Here is a 19,623-nt window from a genome sequence, read left to right on the forward strand (position 1 = left end):
AAGAGAGAATGTAACAAGGATGGAATCTCCGAGTGGGATTTAATTCTTGAATGAGAGCAAGAGGTGTGGAAAGGTGGGACCGGAGGGGGTCTGTAAGGATCAAATTGTAAATGGCCTCATCAGCCATAGGCTTTGTCCCAAGGGCACTGGGGAGCCACAGAGGGTTCTGAATACAGGAGGGACAGCGACAATTTAGTACTTAGGAAGACTTCTCTGGCTGTGTGGAAGATGAGACTGGGATGGGGAGACCAGGAAGAGCTGGGACGCAGGGGAGGGATCCAAGTGGCCATGGGGTCAGGATGGGGAGAAATGAACAGGTTCAAAGGATGTTTGGGAAGGAGCAGAGAAGGGGTTTCCTCCCCTCCTGGAATGTCTCAATTAGCAACCTTTTGCATCCCTTCTAGTGTTTTACATTAATTTAAATAAAGTTTGACTCTTAAACTCTTTTAGGTTTTTTACAAAATAGAGACAGGGTCTTACTGTGTTGCCTTGGCTGGTCTTGAACCCCTGAGCTCAAGCGATCTCCCTGCCTCACCTTCCCAAAGTGCTGGGATTATAGGCATGAGCCACGGCCCCAGGCCCAAACTCTTTTAATTTATATGAGAAATCCAACAACTACTTTCATTTGTTTCCTTCTGGTATGTGGTAGAAGAGAAAAGTGACAATGATCCCCTCTGACATTACAAAGAAAATTTGCACGTTTATACCATTGAGAACACACAGGACTAGAAGTTAGGAATTATACGCACAGGACACAGCCACAATTTCCCTCACTCCCCCGCTTCCTTCCTCCCTCCCTCCCTCCGTTCCTTCCTCCCTTCCTCCCTTAGGAATTATATGCACAGGACACAGCCACAATTTCCCTCCCTCCCTTCTTCCCTTCCTCTCTTCCTCCCTCCCTCTCTCCTTCCCTCCGTCCCTCTCCCTCTCTTTCTCTCTTTCTCTTTCTTTCTTCCTTCTCACTCTGTCTCCTAGGCCGGAGTGCAGTGGCGCAAGCTTGGCTTGCTGGCTCGCTGCAACTTCGGCCTCCCAGGTTCAAGCAATTCTTAACCACTCTAGTAGCTGCAATTACAGTCATGTGCTACCACATCCAGCTAATTTTTATTTTTATTTTTCAGTAGTGACATGATTCGCCACATTGGTCAGGCTGGTTTTGAACTCCTGGTCTCAGGAGTTCCACTCACATCCACCTGCCTCGGCTTTCCAGAGTGCTGGGATTACAGGTGTGAGCCACTGCGCTTGGCCTAGCAACAATTTCTGATGCCCAAGTGACCTAAAACTCTTCTTTGAATTAACTTTTGCAACGGCAGGGTTTTGTTTTGTTTTGGTTTTTTGGTTTTTTTTCTGAGATGGAATCTTGCTGTGTCACCCAGGCTGAACTGCAATGGCACGATCTCAGCTCACTGCGACCTCCACCTCACAGTTTCAAGCGATTCTCCTGCCTCAGCCTCCCAAGTAGCTGGGACTACAGGTGCCTGCCACCACACCTGGCTAATTTTTTGTATTTTTAGTAGAGACGGGGTTTCACCGTGTTAGCCAGGATGGTCTCGATCTCCTGACCTCAGGATCCACCCGCCTCGGCCTCCCAAAGTGCTGGGATTATAGGCGTGAGCCACCGCGCCCGGCCCTTGTTTTTGTTTTGATCTCCCCCACCCACAGTGTTGTGGACCACACTCTGCTTGTCAGACAGCTAAGGAGCAAAAGGGAGCATGTTCTGTTTATTTTACTGAAATTCCGAGGTGAAAGTGAATGGCTCACTGATGGGGGTCAGGGTGCATCACGTTTGGTTTTACACACAGATGGTCCTGACAAAGTGAACATCACCAGGGAGTCAGCATCGAAGATAGTCAGCACCATCGAGGTAGAGCTCAACTCCAGCGTGACCCTGCAGTGTTGTGCCGAGTCCAAGCCAGGCGCTGAGTATCGCTGGACTCTTGAACACTCCACCTGGGAGCACCTGGGAGAGCAACTGATCATCAAGGCTCTGACCTGGGAACACAACGGGATCTACAACTGCACAGCCTCCAACCCTCTCACCGGCCTGGCCCGCTCCGCTTCAGTCCTGGTCAAGGTGGTAGGTGAGTCTCTCAGGGTTGCCTTCAGGGGCCTTTCCTGATGCTGGTCCCAGCCACCTAGTCTACCCCTATAGAGGGCTGGAATGTGGCAGTTTCCACACTGCCTGAGCAGGTTCTCAGTCCCCAGTTGTTGAATCCTAACCCCTAATGCTCAGGGGAACGTAGAAATTCTACTTCCTGCTGTGTTCCCTGGAAAACTCTCCAAGCTGTTCTGAGCCTCAGTTTGTTTGCCTGTAAATTGGGTTTGTGACGTGTATTAGTCCGTTTTCACGCTGCTGATAAAGACATGCCCAAGACTGGGTAATTTATAAAGAAAAAGAGGTTTAATGGACTCACAGTTCCGCGTGGCTAGGGAGGCCTCACAATCATGGTGGAAGGCGAAAGGCATGTCTTACATGATGGCAGACAAGAGAATGAGAACCAAGCAAAAGGGGAAACCCTTCATGAAACCATCAGATCTTGTGAGACTTATTCACTACCATAAGAACAATATGGGGGAAACCGCCCCCGTGATGAAATTATCTCCCAGAAGGTCCCTCTCACAACACTTGAGAATTATGGGAGCTACAATTCAAGATGAGATTTGGGCAGGGACACAGGCAAATCGTATCGTGACGCCTATCTTTCAGTCATTTAGGACAATGAGTCAGAGATATACCCAGTGAGGGAAGGAGTGAGCTATATGGGGAATCAGAAATGATGTTAATAGCAACTGGACATGACTGGCAGGGAGTCCCTGTATCTCTGTCTTTAGTTCTTGAGAAGGCAACAGTGTTACTGTTCACTGGGATTCACATCCTTCTTCAATGCTTATTAGCTGTGTGACCTTGGGCAAGTTACTTACCCTCTCTGGGCCTCTGATTTATTATCTAAAAAACATAATAATTCTGCCTATTTCTTAGGGTTGTTGAAGATTGTTAACATTTGTAAAGTTGTTAGGGCAGTGATTGGCATATTGTATTTGTTAAACAAATAAAATTATTCCTTTTTTTTTTTTTTTTTTTTTTGAGACAGGGTCTCACTCTGTCACCCAGGCTGGAGTGCAGTGGCAAGATCATGGGTCACTGAAGCCTCAACCTCCCAGTCTCAAGCCATCTTCCCACCTCAGCCTCCTGAGAAGCTGGGACTACAGGTGTGCACCACCACCCCCAGCTAATTTTTTATTTATATATTTTTTGTAGAGATGGCCTCCCTATGTCGCACAACTCCTGGGCTGAAGTGATCCTCCTGCTTCGGCCTCCCAAAGTGCTAAGATTACAGGCTTGAGCCGCCACGTTCAGCCTAAAATTATTATTTATTGAGCCTGTGCCACACGTCTGAATCCAACTTTCCCATATATAATATCAGCAGACACTTCTTGGGTACTTTCTTTCAGTCAGTTTTGAGGTGAGCCTGTTGGTTTCTTCATTGTACAGGAAGGGAAACTGAGATCTATAGACTCAAATCCTGTCATCGAGGTTTAAAACCAGGCTGGCCTCCTCAAGTTGTTCACTAAGCCTAGAACACGATTTATATCAACTTCCAAATTACCTCATTTAATCTTCAGAGCAATCTTGTGGTCTTGGTAAGACCATTTGATGGATGGAGCAACAGAGGCTCAGGTAAGGAAGCGGTGAGTTCAGTTGATGCTCACAGGGATATTGTAGGATTTGAATGAGATCATGTATGAAGGGCTCTTGGTGCTTAGAGCTTGCTTCTATCATCATCATCATCATTATCATCATCATCACCACCACCATTTGTCAAGCATCTGGTATGTATCAGGCACTGTGCTGGTAGTTTTATACATGATCTTGTTAATCCCTTCAAAAATCTATAGAGGCCGGGCACAGTGGCTCACGCCTGTAATCCCAGCACTTTGAGAGGGTGAGGCAGGTGGATCACATATTGTCAGGAGTTGAAGACCAGCCTGGGCAACATGGTGAAACCCAATCTCTACTAAAAAATACAAAATTAGCCGGGCATGGTGGTGGGCGCCTGTATCACACTACTCGGGAGGCTGAGACAGGAGAATCACTTGGGAGGCAGCCAGGTTGCAGTGGTTGCAGAGGAGCCAGAGGTTGCAGTGAGCCAAGATCATGCCACTGCACTCCAGCCTGGGTGATAGAGCAAGACTCTGTCTCAAAAAAAATTTTAAAGAGTCTATAGAGTTTGGAATTCTTATTCTTGCTGGAGATACAAAGAAATGGAGGCCGGGCCTGGTGGCTCACGCCTGTAATCCCAGCACTTTGGGAGGCTGAGGCAGGCAGATCACGAGGTCAGGAGATCGAGACCATCCTGGCTAACACGGTGAAACCCCGTCTCTACTAAAAATACAAAAAATTAGCCGGGCATGGTGGCGGGTGCCTGTAGTCCCAGCTACTTGGGAGGCTGAGGCAGGAAAATGTCATGAACCTGGGAGGCTGAGCTTGCAGTGAGCCGAGATCGTGCCACTGCACTCCAGCCTGGGGAACAGAGCGAGACTCTGTCTCAAAAAAAAAAAAAAAAAAAGAAAGAAAGAAAGAAATGGCGATGCAGCCAGGTACAGTGGCTCACACCTGTAATCCCAGCAGTTTGGGAAGTTGAGGTGGGTGGATCAACTGAGGTCAGGAGTTTGAGACCAGCCTGGCCAACATGGTGAAACCCCATCTCTGCTAAAAATACACACACATAAAAATGGCCAGGCATGGCAGTGCACACCTGTAATTCCAGCTACTTGGGAGGGTGAAGTAGGAGAATTGCTTGAACCTGGGAGGTGGAGGTTGCAGTGAGCTGAGATTGCGCCACTGCACTCCAGCCTGGGCAACAGAGCAAGACTCCATCTAAAAAAAAAAAAAAAGCGGGGCGGGGGGGTGCGGGGAAAGAAAAATGGAGATGCAGAGAATGAAACTAAGAATCCCTGAGGCACCCCAGGAAGTTCCCTCCTGTCCCTCCAAATCAGAGCTCCTTCCTCACACTCCTGACCCTTGTGGCTGTGTTCTTAATTCCAGTGGCTCGATTTCACCCTTTTGAGAAAGGTTCAGGCAGAAGTGAGATGGGCAATCGGCAGACTTGATTAATGAAAACAATTGCCATTTATTAATCACCTACTATGTGCCAGGTGTCAACATTCATGATTTCATCTCATCTTTGCAAACATCCTGTGCTATTTACAGATGAAGAAATGAGACTCAGAAATGAATTCACTTGTCCACGGTCACACGGCCCCAGCGAGTCAAGGGGTTCTAAGTGAAAGCTGGGTTTCTGGTTGCCAAAGCTCTTTTCTCTGGTGTGTGCCTCTTTTCTGGGAGGAAAGAAAGGCAAAGCCATATTTGATCCATTATGCTAATTGGCGTTGTCATCATGGCCAACATTTACCGATCACTTTCCATGGTTCCAAACAAACACTATATATATAGAACATGAATACATATATGTTTAATCAGAAGCCCTATAAACCCTGTTGTTCTCATTTTACAAAAGAGACAACTGAAGCATAGAGAGGTTAAGTAGCATGCCCAAAGTCACTGCTGAAATTTGGACCCAGAAACTGGATATTTTAGTTTAGAAATGATGCTGTTAATACCACAGACTGAGGCCAGGTGCAGTGGCTCATGTCTGTAATCCCAGCACTTTGGGAGGCTGAGGTGGGTGGATCACTTGAGGTCAGGAGTTCCAGACCAGCCTGGGCAACATGGTGAAACCCCCTCTCTACCAAAGAATAAAACAAATTAGCCTGGCATGGTGGCAGGTACCTGTAGTCCCAGCTACTCGGGGAGGCTGAGGTGGAAGGATCACTTGAACCTGGAGGTTGCAGTGAGCTGAGGTCGCGCCACTCCACTCCAGTCTGGGTGACACAGCGAGACTCTGTCTGGAAAAAAAAAAAAAGCAAAACCAAAAACCACAATCTGATGCCTCCCAACGACTGGAAAACTAGTGCTCACAAAATGTCAGTAAAGAAAAAGCTGCAAGCTTGGGAAGGGGCTGGGGGCAGGGATGAGGGTGTGTCAGGCCTGGGTCTTGATTCTCTCTCCTTGCCCAGGTCCCCAGTCCTCCTCCCTGTCCTCAGGGGCCATCGCTGGTATTGTCATTGGGATCCTGGCTGTCATTGCTGTGGCCTCAGAACTGGGCTATTTTCTCTACATCAGAAATGCCAGACGGTAATACAGGGATACAGGGTGGGGGATGGGGGTGTGGCCAGCAGGGGGCGCGCCTGCCTGGCGTGTTGCTGACCATGGTGCTGAGTCGTGTCTGGCACCTAGGGAATTCAGAGGGTTGGGGACACTGTCCAAGAATGGACATGGTATACGGACAGAACCTGTGGAGATGGGCAAGGACTAGAGGCACAGAAGAATGAGGGTTTTGGGGTTTCAGGCCCTCAAGGAAAACAACAGAGGACCCCAGTCATGAGACCTCACAACCCACTCCAAAGGAGGAGCACCCCACAGAGCCCAGTTCCGGTGAGTGACTCTATGGATGATGCCTGGGGCAGGAGTGAGGGCTGGAGAAGAGGCTGGTGCTGGGGGCTCCCAGCTTTGCCACCAGGTCACTGTATGATCAGGGCAAACCCTGCCCACTCTGAGCCTCTGTGTTCCCATCTGGAATATGGATGAGATTGGAGTCAAGCCCTCTGACGGGTTCTGCCTGTTCCAACAGTCATGGCAAAAGCAGGACAACATGCTGGAATGCTCTCCTTTCTCAATCTCAGAAAACTTTGTTAATTGATTGTTGTAGACAGAACGAATCAATCACAACACTCCTTCCTGCTGAATCCAAATCCAGCCTCATATCTCAATAGAGTGCCTCGAGTGCCCTCTACTGATGGGTTAGAGTTAACCAAAGACAAAATGAATCATATTTGCCATCTCTAGGTCTAGGATTCTGGAAGGATAGGCCTTTTGATATGGAAGGCTTTCTAGAAACTGTCCAATCCAGCCCCATTTTACAGAGAGGAAAACCAAGGCCATGGGGGATGAAGGGCTAAACCCAGGCTACAGAGGACCCACTGTCAAAACTGGGGCTAGAACTTAGATTTCTCTCCTCATTTGTGTCACCAAACAGCCTTACCTAACCCAGAACTTGACTTCCAGGACATTCCCAGGTCAAGCTCAGTGGAAATACGACAGGGCGTCTTGGGAAGGAAGACTTCTGCACTTTTTTTCTGGGGACAGGGGTCCTGGAAAAACAGCCCCTTGCCCCATATCTCTTTCTAACTCCAGCTCCTGACTGAGATTCACTTTTTCTAGAAAGCCTAAGTCCTGAGTATTGCAACATATCCCAGCTTCAGGGACGAATCAGAGTCGAAAAGGTGAGTGATGCTGCAGAGGGACCCTACTTAATCCGCCGACCAGGCTGCTGTAGTCTTACTTCTTAGGGTGGGGACTGGCATGATATTTTGAGAAAACCCAGTGCCAGGTTGAGTCTCTCTGCATCTCCTCCTCTGACTTCTCTGAGGATCTTAAGACCCTTCTGAGTTTTTTCATCTCTTCTCCTTGTCTTCTTACTCCTTGACATGACAGTTTCTAGCTTTGAGCCCTCTGGGAATCAGAAGAGCTATAACTGCCTCTGAAGCCAAAGCTATTTCTGAGAATCTCTTGGGGTGCCCCTGTTCCAAGCCCTATGACCTCTCTGCAACTTTGTTTTTCCCCAGATGCAACCACCAGACCTTCCAGAGGAGACCTATGAGGTACATTGGCCCTGCTGGGTTTGGCTAAAGAATCTGTGGAGGAAAGACAGTCTGAGAATTTTATGTGTGATAAGCCTGAGAGATGATCTTGTCTAAAGCTTTCATGGCACATCACAGGGCCGGGGATGGGAAGAGAGTAGCCTAAGGCTTCACAGGGAGCTGGGTCAGATGCCAAGACCCTGGATCCTCTTTTGTTCCTTCCACCTCCAGGGCTTAGAATTGGATTGCCAGTGAGGTAGTACTGGACCAGCACATGCTGGGGTGAAAAGGAGGCTGGGAGTAAAGGTTGCAGAGCCAGCAGGAAAAAGGAGAGTTCTGGGCCAGGGCAAGGGCCTGGGTTCTAACCCTGCTTCCACCTCTGATTCTCTGCAAGAATCTGAACAGATTCCTTCCACTCTCTGGGTCTCTGAAGAGTGTAAGTTGGTATATTCCTGGCAATCTGTGACTGTAGGCCCTGCCTGATTTCTCTGCTTACTTGCAGACAAAGCTGCCTTCAGCAAGCCCTGGAGGCAACTCTTTTAGCCCCTGGAAGCCACCACCCAAACCTCTGATGCCCCCACTCGGATTGCTCTCCACTGTGCCAAAAAACACGGAGTCAACCTATGAGGTATGTTTATGCCACACTGAGTCTTTGGACAGGTGGAAATCTGTCACCAATCTGGTTTTTCTTCCCTACTAAAGAGTCTATAGGATGAACTATAAAGAAAATTTCCCTTTAAAAATCTTCTCAATTCCATCCTACCCATTTCCATCGTCTCATTTTCTAGTTAGTTTTCCTTCATTCCTTTCCAATGCATTCCATTTTATTGCATTCCATGTTTCACTCCACCCATTTCCTTTCTATCTATTTAGCTTTATTCGTTTTCTGTATTTCCATATCACTTCACTCTGCCATTTTCTTTCCATCCCATTTGGTTTTATTTCCTTTCACTCTATTTCCCCCCATCCTATCTCTTCCCATTCACTCTACTCTATTCCATGCCTTTTTTCTTTTCTTTTCTTTTTCTTTTTCTTTTTTTTTTTTTTTTTGAGACAGGGTCTTGCTCCATCACCCAGACTGGAGTGCAGTGACTCAATCTCTGATCACTGCAATCCCCGCCTCCCAGGTTCAAGGGATTCTCCCACTTCAGCTTCCTCAGTAGCTAGGACTACAGGCACGAGCCATTACACCCAGCTTATTTTTTTATTTTTTGGTAAAGATGGGGTTTCACCATGTTGGCCAGGCTGGTCTTGAACTCCTGACCTCGATTGATCTGCCCACCTTGGCCTCCCATCATGCCTGGCTCATTCCATGCCTTTTCATTCCATCCCACTCAGCTCTGTTTGATCCCTTTACACTCCTTTCCATCTCTTATTTCATTCCTTTTCATTCTTTTCCTTTCTTTCTATTACATTTTATCCATTTTTATTTTTTCTTTTAATTCATTTCATTTATTTTACATTCCATTACACTCTATTTTATTCCAGCCCACTCAATTCCCATCCCACAACTTTATTTCATTTCCATTCTTATTCTTCCCATCCCATTTCAGTCCTCTTATTTCCATCCATATATTTAATCCATTTCATCCGTTCTGTTTTCTACCTCTCCGTTCCTTCCTAGTCAATGTCCCTATTTACATTCATTTCCATTTGATTGGTTTTCATTTCATTCCACTGCATTCCAGTTCTTATTCTTTATATTCCTTTCCCATTCACTTTTTCTTTTTTCCCATTCCCTTCTTTCTTTTCCATTCACTTTCTCTTCTCCATCCCCTCCCCTTTCATTCAATTCTATTTCACTGTTTTCCATTCCTCTCCCTCTGTTCTCTTCAGTTCCTTTCCCTTTTCATTTCTCTCCAATCCATCCCACTCTATTCTATTCCATTCCATTCTACTCCATGTTTTCTCACTTCATCCTGTCCCTTTATGCCCTTTATGGCACTTCATTCCCTTGTCTTTATTACTTTCCTTTTGAAGCTTTCCATTTAATTTCTTCTTTTCAAGTCATTCCATTCCACTCCTTTTCACTTCATTTAAGCTCTTTCCATTTCTTTGCAGTCCTTTGCATTTCCTACTCTTTACACCATTGATTTCAGTTTCATTTCATCTCATTATTTTATATTGCATGGCATTCCATTTCATCCCTTTTCTGTTTTGTTTTAATTTTGTTGCTTTATTTTTGTTCTTTAATGTTAGACTTTCCTTCTACTATATTACTTTTCTCTCATTTCCTCTCCATTTCTCTCCCCCTCATTACCTTATTTTATTACTCTCTTTTCTGCTCCATTTTATTTTACTTTCTTTCTTTCCACTACAATTTTCCTTTTCATTTAATTTCTTTCATTTGCACTTCTTTGGACATCATGCCATTTTATTTCACTCCATTCTCTGCCTTTGATTTATATTGTATTCCTTTCTGTCCTATTCAGTTTCCCTCCATTTCATTTATGCCTTTGCCATTTCTTTCAGTTACATTCCTAAACAGTCTGTTCCTTTTCATTCCCTTCCTTTCCTTTCCAATCTTTCATTTCATTCATGATATTTACTTCCCCACATTTTTCTCATGGGAGATTTGAAGCAGTTTTTCCTGTGGAAGATTTGAAGCATTATATACATTACAAAATGGTGTTAAATTAGAAATAGAAATTACAATCAGAAAAAACATTTTTAACAATAGCAAGAAGTCAAGATATGGGTAAAAAGTAAAAAATATATGCTGGGCCTACATGATATCTGCCCCTATATCTCTTATGTGTCTCTAAGCTTCCTGGTAACAATAAAACAGAGAGGTATGATTAGTTACATCATTCAAAAAGAAGAAAACTGGGCCAGGCATGGTGGCTCATGCCTGTAATCCCAGCACTTTGGGAGGTGGAGGTGAGCAGATCACTTGAGGTCGGGAGTTCGAGACCAGCCTGGCCAACATGGTGAAACCCCGTCTCTACTGAAAATACAAAAATTAGCTGGGCATGGTGGCAGGCACCTGTAATCCCAGCTACTTGGGAGGCTGAGGCAGGATAATCACTTGAATCTGGGAGGCAGAGGTTGCAGTGAGCTGAGGTCCAGCCACTGTACTCTAGCCTGGGCAACGGAACAAGACCTTGTCTCAGAAAAAAATTAAAAAGAAGAAAACTATTAGTTCATCCAGGCATAAGCAAAGGTTCCAATAACAAGTTTAGAGCAGTCAAGTGATGGCTCCATAGTTCTAAGGACTAGTAGAATTACTTTAGAGAATGCAAGTGATCTTAACCCTGTCATCAGGACAGCCAGATTACTCCATTTCTAAGAATGGACTTTAGATTCTATATTCTGAACAAGTCAGTGACCAGTCAGAATTTATCCAGAGGAGGAATAAGTGAGAGGCCGGAACACGGGCTCAAATCCTTGTCCTACTGACAGGGTTTTATTGGGTTTGGGAAACAGAAAATTTAGGGACAGAGGACTCCATTATTTTAGTGTCTGACAGGCTTCAAGTAGAGGGATAAATGTGTTCCTTGTTGTTCCAGAGGGCAGATAAATTACCATGGAGGATAGGTAAAAGAGGGGTAGATTTTAGCCTAACAGATGAACTATTCTTGAAAAATGTGAATATCCTATATACCTTTTTATTTTTTTTGAGACAAGGCATTGCTCTTTCACTCAGCTTATGTACAGTAGTGCGATCATGGCCAACTGCAGCCTCAGATTCCTGGGCTCAAGCGATCATTCCACCTTGGCCTCCCAGAGTGTTGGGATTAAGATGCAAGCCACTGCACCTGGCTGAATGTTTCATATATTAATATCTTAGTCAAGAATTTTTAATGTTAAGAATATTAAACCCTTTGAATATAGTTTGAATGGGGATTAATTGAGAGAATACTGAGAAATATCAGATAACTCAATTTCAGAAATTACTCCTGGCTCTCTTGGCAACTTGAATGCCACAAAGAAGCTGTTTCTCTCTTATTACGCAGTTTCTCATTTTCACTAATCTACAAATTCATTTCATTCTCTCAATTCAGATTGAATTTCTATGTAAGTCACCTGGTCATTGCTTCTCTATAACTTCAGAGTACATATAACAACATCTTCTGCTGCCCTTTAAGCATTTCTAGGTTCAAATTCTCCATAGGAGAATCAGATTGGTTCAGGCCACAGTATCATGTTTAGGTTTGTCAGCTCTGTAATCAGCTTTGAACTGGTAAAACCTTAGCCACCTGAGTCCCTCTCTTCACCAGTGTCTGTGTAGGGGAGCCATGTTTGTTTCCTATTATTAGTAGGGCAAAAGGTCTTCCCAGAAATCCCACTCAGTAAGCTTCCTCTTATATCTCAGCCAGAATAAGGTCATATGGTGCTTCTTGCAGCAACAGAGGCTGATGAGAAAGTGATACATTAACATTCCCAGTCTCTTCAATAGAAGCAAGCAAGGGAGGTAGTGTTGGGAAGAATGCTAGGTCAGTCAACACAGTGTCTGCTACATTCTGAAGGAATTAGAAGGAGCAAACCATGCAAACAGTATGGAGAGAAACATTCCAACTTGAGAGGCATCAGGAAAAAAGGCCCAGAAGTGGGTGTAGAGTTATCTGTTGCTGTATAATGAATTACCACAGACTTTGCAGCTTAAAATAACATGAATTTGTTATCTCACAGTTTCCGTGGGTCAGGAGTTCAGGCATTGCTTAGACAGCTCTTCTGCAAGGCTATATAATCAAGGTATCAGTCAAAGCCCAGGTCTCATCCGAGGCTCAACTGGGGATGGATCCACTTCCAAGTTCACGTGGTTATTAGCAGCATTCAGTTCCTTGCAGGCTGTCATAATGAGGGCCTCAGTTTCTTACTGTCAGCTGGAGGTCATCCTCAGTTCTTTGCCATGTGGCCCTCTCCATAGGCAGTTCACAACATTGCATCTTGTTTCTTCAAAGCCAAGACAGAAGCCATAATCTTATGTAACAGAATCACATACATGCAATCATGCATATCCTACCACATTTGCCATATTCTATTGGTTAGATGCAAGGTTAGATGCAGGCCTTGCCCTCAAAGTGAGGAGATTACATAGAGGAATGAATACCAGGAAGCGGGGATTATGGGGACCATTTTAGAGTCTGTTTACCACAGTGGGGAAGTACATGGGCCATTCCAGGAACAGAGAGGTGTCATTGTTACTAAAGTGTGATGAGAATGGAGGAAGATTTCTGGAATTTCCAAAGAAAGGAAAGTACCATGCTGTCTGGGCCACAGACTACAGTGAGTAGACTGGGAGGGTCCACCTAGCAAATGGAGCTCACATTTTCTCTTTGTTTAACAGGTGCTTGTGAATCCAGAGCCCAACACTTACGTCCAAATCAACTCCTCGGTTTAACAGAAGCAGACATCTTTTTCTCCAGGAGTCCTAGAGAAACCATGCTCGATCATACATTTAATGACATTTATTAAGTGCATATTATAAGCCAGTCATTCTCTGTCATCTCTGTATACCTTGTGATGTTCTACTGCAATGGGTTGGTCAGGCCCTGGCTCCCACAGAATCTTAAATTTTGACTCATTTTTTTTTTTCAAAGCAATGGTAACGGTAAAAATGACAGCCCGTGGATCTAGAGTTAGAGGGCCGAGGTTTGAGACTGAACAGCATAGGATATCATAGTTGCAGGTTGAGGTTGAGCAAACACCATTGGTGGACATAGACTCCAGGGAGAAGAGTAAGTCTGAGTCAGTCAGAGAGGAGCAGGTGACAAAGGCAGGGGTCAGAGAAGTGGCTTTTCAAATTGTGGCAGAAGAGAAGGAACAAGGAGCTCTTAAGAAATTAAGAGCTCTTAATAAAAGGAGAAAACACATAGTGAAGTGAGGGATTGAGGCTCCTGAGGAGAGGTAGGCATGAAATGCTTAGAATCCTGGGAATTGCAGGGGTGGAGAGAGTCAGAATGAGATTTGCTGAAGGTAAAGAGAGTGAGGAGACAAGGATATCTCCATGGTTTCTTGCCAGGGCAACTGGATGACTGGCAGGTCACTTTCTGAATAACTCTGGGATAAGAAGAGAAATGAAGAATTTGCTTCATGTCAAGAATTTATAGACATGTCAAGAATCAGTTGGAGAATCAAGTAGGCAATTGTTCATAAAAGTCTAGATAGATCATGGCTGGAGATACACATTTGAGAGTTGTCAGTGGGATTTAAAGTTATGGGGCTGGATGAACTCCTCTGTCAGGATGGTCCCCAAGAGCACCTCATGCTCAAAGATTTTCTAGAGGAATTCACAGGACCCAATTGTTAACCTCATGGTTATAATTTATTACAGCAAAAGGATGGAGAATAAAATTGGCAAAGGGAAAAGGTGCATCAGGTGAAGTCTGGAGGATACCCTGCACCAGCTTCCAAGTGTTCTCTTTCAGTGGAGTCACATAGTGTATTAGTCTGCTTTCTGTTGCCTATAACAGAATATCTGAATCTGGGTAATTTGTTTTAAAAAGGAAATTTATTTCATACAGTTATGGAGGCTTAGAAGTCTAAGGTCAAGGGGTCGCATCTGGTAAGAGCCTTCTTGCTGGTGGGGACTCTGTAACAGAGTCCTGAAGGGGTGCAGGGGTTCGCATGCCAAGGGGACTGAGTGTGGTAACATGTTAGCTCAGGTTTCTCTTCCTTTTCTTATGAAGCTACCAGTTCCACTCCCATGATAACCTGTTAATCCGTTAGTCCATGAAAGGATTAATCCATTCATGAAGGCAAAGCCCTCGTGAGCCAATCACCTCTTAAAAACCCCCACCTCTCAATATTGCCATACTGGGGATTAAGTTTCAACATGAGTTTTGGAGGAGACAAATATCCAAACCATAGCACATGGGAAATCCCCCAGCAATTATGTGTGACGACGTGTGTGAAGCATTGACATTGAGGGAAACTCACCTAAACCTGGGTGTCCATGGTTTTTGTAAAGGGTCAGTCACTGATGCTCCAGACTCCAGATGTTCCTCCATAAATCACACTGTTAGTATAAACCATCTGGACAAACTGGTACAGCATGGCTCAAGGCCTCAGGCAAACAAAAGCCCTCTTACCAGACAGAACATTATGAGAGCTCAGTTCCCAGAGCTGCCCAAAGGCTAGTCAGGAAAACAGGACTTTCTTGGGAACTTACAGGGTTTGAGCAATAGACCTGTATGTCAACCCCAAGCAGAGTAGATGAAGACAAGGCAAGGGACAGGCTGACAGTTGATTCCTGGGTCCCTCCGATGTTTACAGGAGACATCAAGCAAAGGAGACAGAAAGGGACTGTTAACACAGGGGGGAAACCAATACTGAAAACTCCTGGAAATGAAGAAAGAGTTTTCAGAATGGGTTGTTGCTATTCTTGGAGCTGAATGGCTATCATGATGATGATAACATTAATTCAGATTTAAAAAATTATATCATTAGATGTGATACAGGAGACCGGAGTTAGGATCCTAAGGGTTGCACTTAGTAGTGCCAGAAACACCACCCTATTTCAACCCTGGGAACTTTCCTCTTCCCTGCCAAGAAATGTCCCCCTCCCCCGACATCCTAGAGACAGATCATGCCCTTCTACCCTCTAGTAACTCTTACTTTTGTTTTCTATTATTTATAGTAAATGGATTCATAATCTTCTTGCTCTTCATTGTATGTTGAGCCCTTACCCAATTCCTGGCCAATAAACAGAACCTTAATATGAACTTTGGTGTCAGCTCTTCCCCAGACAGTTGATAGATAAATCTCTAGATTAGATGGGCATCGTTCTAGAATTCTTTCTAGAATGTTCCTGAGTGGTAACTCTTTTTTTAAAATTTTTATTTATTTATTCATTTATTTATTTATTTTGAGACAGGGTCTGGCTCTGTCACTGAGGCGGGAGTGTAGTAGCGTGATCTTGGTTCACTGCAACCTCTGCCTCCTTGGCTCAAGCAATCCTTCCGACCTCAGCCTCCTGAATAGCTGGGACTACAGGCTTGTGCCACCAGGCTTGGCTAATTTTTGTATTTTTTTGTAGAGATGGGGTTTTGCCATGTTGCCCAGGCTGGTCTCAAACTCCTGGGCTCAAGTGATTCTCCTGCTCCGGCTTCCCAAAGTGCTGGGATTACAGGCATGAGCCACTGCGGCCAGCAGTGGTAATTCTTCTAAAGTCCTGTAATATTTAGGTTAAGTTAGGGTTTATAGGTTCCTGGAAGTAAACACTACCACTTTGTTCATTTTGAAAGAAAATAAAAAAGACTAAACAAAAGACAGATAAACAAAGTCAGTTTTACATTTTATAGTACTAATGCTCTATTTTCTGAATTTTTTTTTTTTTTTTTGAGACAGAGTCTTGCTCAGTTGCCCAGGATAGAGTGCAGTGGTGCAATCTTGGCTCATTGCAGCCTCTGCCTCCCAGGTTCAAGCGATTCTTCTGTCTCAGACTCCTGAGTAGCTGGGATTACAGGCATGCATCACCGTGCCTGTCTAATTTTTGTATTTTTTAAGTAGACACAGGGTTTCGCCATGTTGGACAGACTGGTCTCAAACTCTTGACCTCATGATTGGTCCGCCTTAGCCTCCCAAAGTACTGGGATTACAGGTGTGAGCCACTGCGCCTGGCCTATTTTCTGAATATCTTAAACAATTAGAAAAATAAGTGAAGTGAGAAAAGGAAGATGAGCTAACACTCAAAGCATCCTATTCTGATTTTGTCATATTTGTATTTGCAGATCAATCTGCAAGATTTTACATCTTTACAACACAGCTAGCAACACGGCATTTCTATTTGTCCATTTTCTCTTTCAGTAAGGTTTTGAGGGTTTCTTCAGATGACCTATATTTATCTTACTAAATTTATTTATAAGGCTTTTTTTTTTTTTTTGCTTTTTTGTGAATACATGTGAACTTTTTCTGTCCTGTTTGCAAACTTAGTATTCCTTGCTTGTAGAGGAAAGATATTGACGTGTAGACAAGGGGCAACATAATGTAAAAGTTAAGAGCATGGACTCTAGAGTTCAACTTCTTGGTCTCAAATGCCAACTCTATCCTAATAGAGTCTAGGGTAAGTTACTTATCTCTAGGCTTCAGTTTTGTCTTCTGTAAAATGTAAATAACAGTCTCATTTCACAAGAGTTGTAGTGAGGACTAAATGAGAAAAAATATATAATATATGCTATATATAATATATTAAATATATAATATGTATTATATGTAATATATGTTATATGTATATATGCAATACATATTATATATTTAATATACTGTATATAAAATATGGATCTTACAAGACTGCTTAGCACTGAGTTTCACATAAAGGTTTATTATTATTAGCATAGAGTGTAACATAAATGTTTATTATTACTTGTATCACATTTAATTACTTTTAAACTCTCCTCGATGTTAATTGCTTTTAGTTAACTCTCTCGGGTCTTCTGCTAATAACATCTGGTAATAATTTTGTATTGTTTGTACCCAGTAGTTATAACATATATCTATTTTGTATTGAAGTTTTCTTTTTAAAACCAGTTCTTGTTAGACATAAGCTGATATGTAGCATTTCATAGACAAAATAATATGTAGAATTTGCTTCAAAATCACTGGGAGATGAAGAGAGTGGAAAGCACAGTATAGGTGGAAATACAGATGAAACAAGACTGAGTGAAAATATTTAAGTTGGATGACATAGGTCATGGGGGGGTCATTCATTGAGTCCCTACTTTTGTTTTGAAATATACAAAATAAAAGGTTAAAAAAAACAAGCTACTTACTTCAATTTAGAAACCAACGTCACATTTAACCCTCAAACCTTGGAGATATGCCCATTAAAAGAACACAAACAAGAATGCCTCTTTTAGTAATACTGTTTTGGAAATGGTAGCCAATATAACCCAACATGAAAGAGAAAGTCTAATTTAAAATACTGGTAAGGAAAAAATGAAATTGTAGATAACTGTCTCAATAGAAAAGCCAAGACAACTGGAGTATTATAAGAATTAGTAACATTGCAGTAGGTTAACCAGATACAAAATAAGTATTTTTAAAAAGATCAACCACAATAACTAATAATAAGAAACTTGGGGCCGGGCGCAGTGGCTCACGCCTGTAATCACAGCACTTTGGGAGGCCGAGACGGGCGGATCACGAGGTCAGGAGATCGAGACCATCCTGGCTAACACGGTGAAACCCCGTCTCTACTAAAAATACAAAAATAAAATAAAATTAAAAAATAATAATTAGCCGGATGTGGTGTCGGGCACCTGTAGCCCCAGCTACTGGGGAGGCTGAGGCAGGAGAATGGCGTGAACCCGGGAGGCGGAGCTTGCAGTGAGCCGAGATCACGCCACTGCACTCCAGCCTGGGGGTCAGAGCGAGACTCCGTCTCAAAAACAAAACAAAACAAAACAGCTTTGGGAATAGATTACATTTCAAATAGTAATAATTCGTTGTTGTTAAAGGTCAGAATTTACGTGAAGAAAACTATAGGAATGCTTTGACAAGTATTTTTAAAAAACTAAAAAATTATGTATTTTCATACAGCAGGGCTCCAATTTTCAGCTACCTCCCTGGTAGGATGAAAATTAACACAACTGTATTAAACACTATCAAAGTGTTTAATACAGAGACAGGAACCTTTATTTAGTCAACAAATATTTATTGAGCATCTATTATGTGCAAGGTCTCTCTTTTTTTTTTTTTTTAGGTGTTGGTGATGCAGCAGTGATCAACATCGATACAAATGCTTTTCCTTATGGAATTGACATTGTAGTGGTGAAGGCAGACAGTAGACCAAATAAATACTTAAAATATATAGTGTGCTAGATAGTGAGAAGTTCTTTAGAGAAAAAAAATAAAAGATGAAGGAGGAGGCAGGGAGCATGTGGGGAGGGAAGGGTTTGCTTGCAAGTTCACAACGGGTGGTGGGGCAATCCCTAATGAGAAGATGATGTTCCCCTAATGAGCAGGCGGTGAGAACCAAATGAATCCCTGAGGACAGCCTGCCAGGGAGTGCAAACAGCACATGCAAACGCCCAGGGCCTGGAGTCTGCTGGATCTGTTGGAGAATGGGGAAAATGTGCAAAGCAAATGGGCAAGAAATGAGGGCAAAAAGAAAAGGGGGCCAGGCGCGGTGGCTCATGCCTGTAATCCCAGCACTTTGGGAGGCCGAGGCGGGCGGATCACCTGAGGTCAGGAGTTGGAGACCAACCTGGCCAACGTGGTGAAAACCTGTCTCTACTAAAACTACAAAAATTAACTGGGCGTCGTAGCGGGCGCCTGTAATCCCAGCTACTCAGGAGGCTGAGGCAGGAGAATCGTTTGAATCCGGGAGGTGAAGGTTGCTGTGAGCCGAGATCGCGCTATTACACTCCAGCCTGGGCGACAAGAGCGAAATTCCCTCTCAAAACAAAAACAAAAAACAAAAACAAACAAAAAAAAACAGAGAAAAGGGGAGAGGTGGGGGAACAGATCCTTCAGGCCTTATAGGCAAAGAAAGAACTCAAAATTTAAAAATAAAATGATTCTTTATATTTTACTATTATTAAATGTAAAAACATAGATTCCTGAAGGGTTCGGTAGACGCTCCCTCTACTGTAAAATGGGGACGTAGCAACTGTCTCACAAGTTTCCCCCAGGACTGGAGGAGACAGTGGGTCGCGCGCAGCGTCTGACAGGCAGGGGCACCCAGGAAGGGTCCCCGCCTTTTCTATTCGTTCTGACGTCACGCCACAGCGACTCCCTACGCGTCGATGCACTGGCCTCGGCCTCCCGGTCCCGTGGCTGGTCTTAGTGCTCCCCTAGACCTACCTGCACAAGCACAGGCGCTGCAACCCGCCAGGCACCGGACGCCTACGCCCGCTCAGCTTCTCACCGGGTCCGCTGCCCTACTTCCTTGGAGGAGCCGGAACCCCGCCCACTCACCGCCCGCGCCGCGGAGGCTTCTGGGAATTGTAGTTCTGGCTCGCCGAGCCTCAGTGCACTTCC

At 44.1% G+C, this 19,623-nt stretch overlaps 1 protein-coding gene and 1 long non-coding RNA gene across 12 annotated transcripts in view; one reads left to right on the forward strand and one right to left on the reverse strand.

Moving 5' to 3' along the window:
• Positions 1–14,657, forward strand: part of CEACAM20 (CEA cell adhesion molecule 20) — an 82,416-nt gene extending 67,759 nt beyond the window's left edge. For 9 of the 11 annotated variants that reach the window (XM_037991800.2, XM_037991795.2, XM_037991798.2 and 6 more), the window contains 7 exons: positions 1,800–2,078; positions 6,076–6,193; positions 6,408–6,493; positions 7,280–7,341; positions 7,684–7,719; positions 8,201–8,326; positions 12,989–14,657. In XM_037991800.2, the coding sequence (XP_037847728.2) occupies positions 1,800–2,078; positions 6,076–6,193; positions 6,408–6,493; positions 7,280–7,341; positions 7,684–7,719; positions 8,201–8,326; positions 12,989–13,042 (761 nt within the window). In that variant the 3' untranslated portion in view covers positions 13,043–14,657. The remainder of the gene's footprint in view (positions 1–1,799; positions 2,079–6,075; positions 6,194–6,407; positions 6,494–7,279; positions 7,342–7,683; positions 7,720–8,200; positions 8,327–12,988) is intronic. The other 2 variants (XM_007997120.3, XM_007997116.3) reach the window with 1 other exon arrangement.
• LOC119621754 (uncharacterized) lies at positions 5,110–19,562 on the reverse strand. Its single transcript, XR_005238317.2, has 3 exons — positions 19,447–19,562; positions 5,789–5,904; positions 5,110–5,337 (listed from the first exon to the last, which is right to left on the reverse strand). It is a non-coding gene; the product is annotated as an uncharacterized lncRNA (long non-coding RNA).
• Positions 19,563–19,623: the final 61 nt, after the last annotated feature.

Source organism: Chlorocebus sabaeus, chromosome 6 (assembly GCF_047675955.1).
Source record: "Chlorocebus sabaeus isolate Y175 chromosome 6, mChlSab1.0.hap1, whole genome shotgun sequence".
Lineage (NCBI taxonomy): Eukaryota > Metazoa > Chordata > Mammalia > Primates > Cercopithecidae > Chlorocebus > Chlorocebus sabaeus.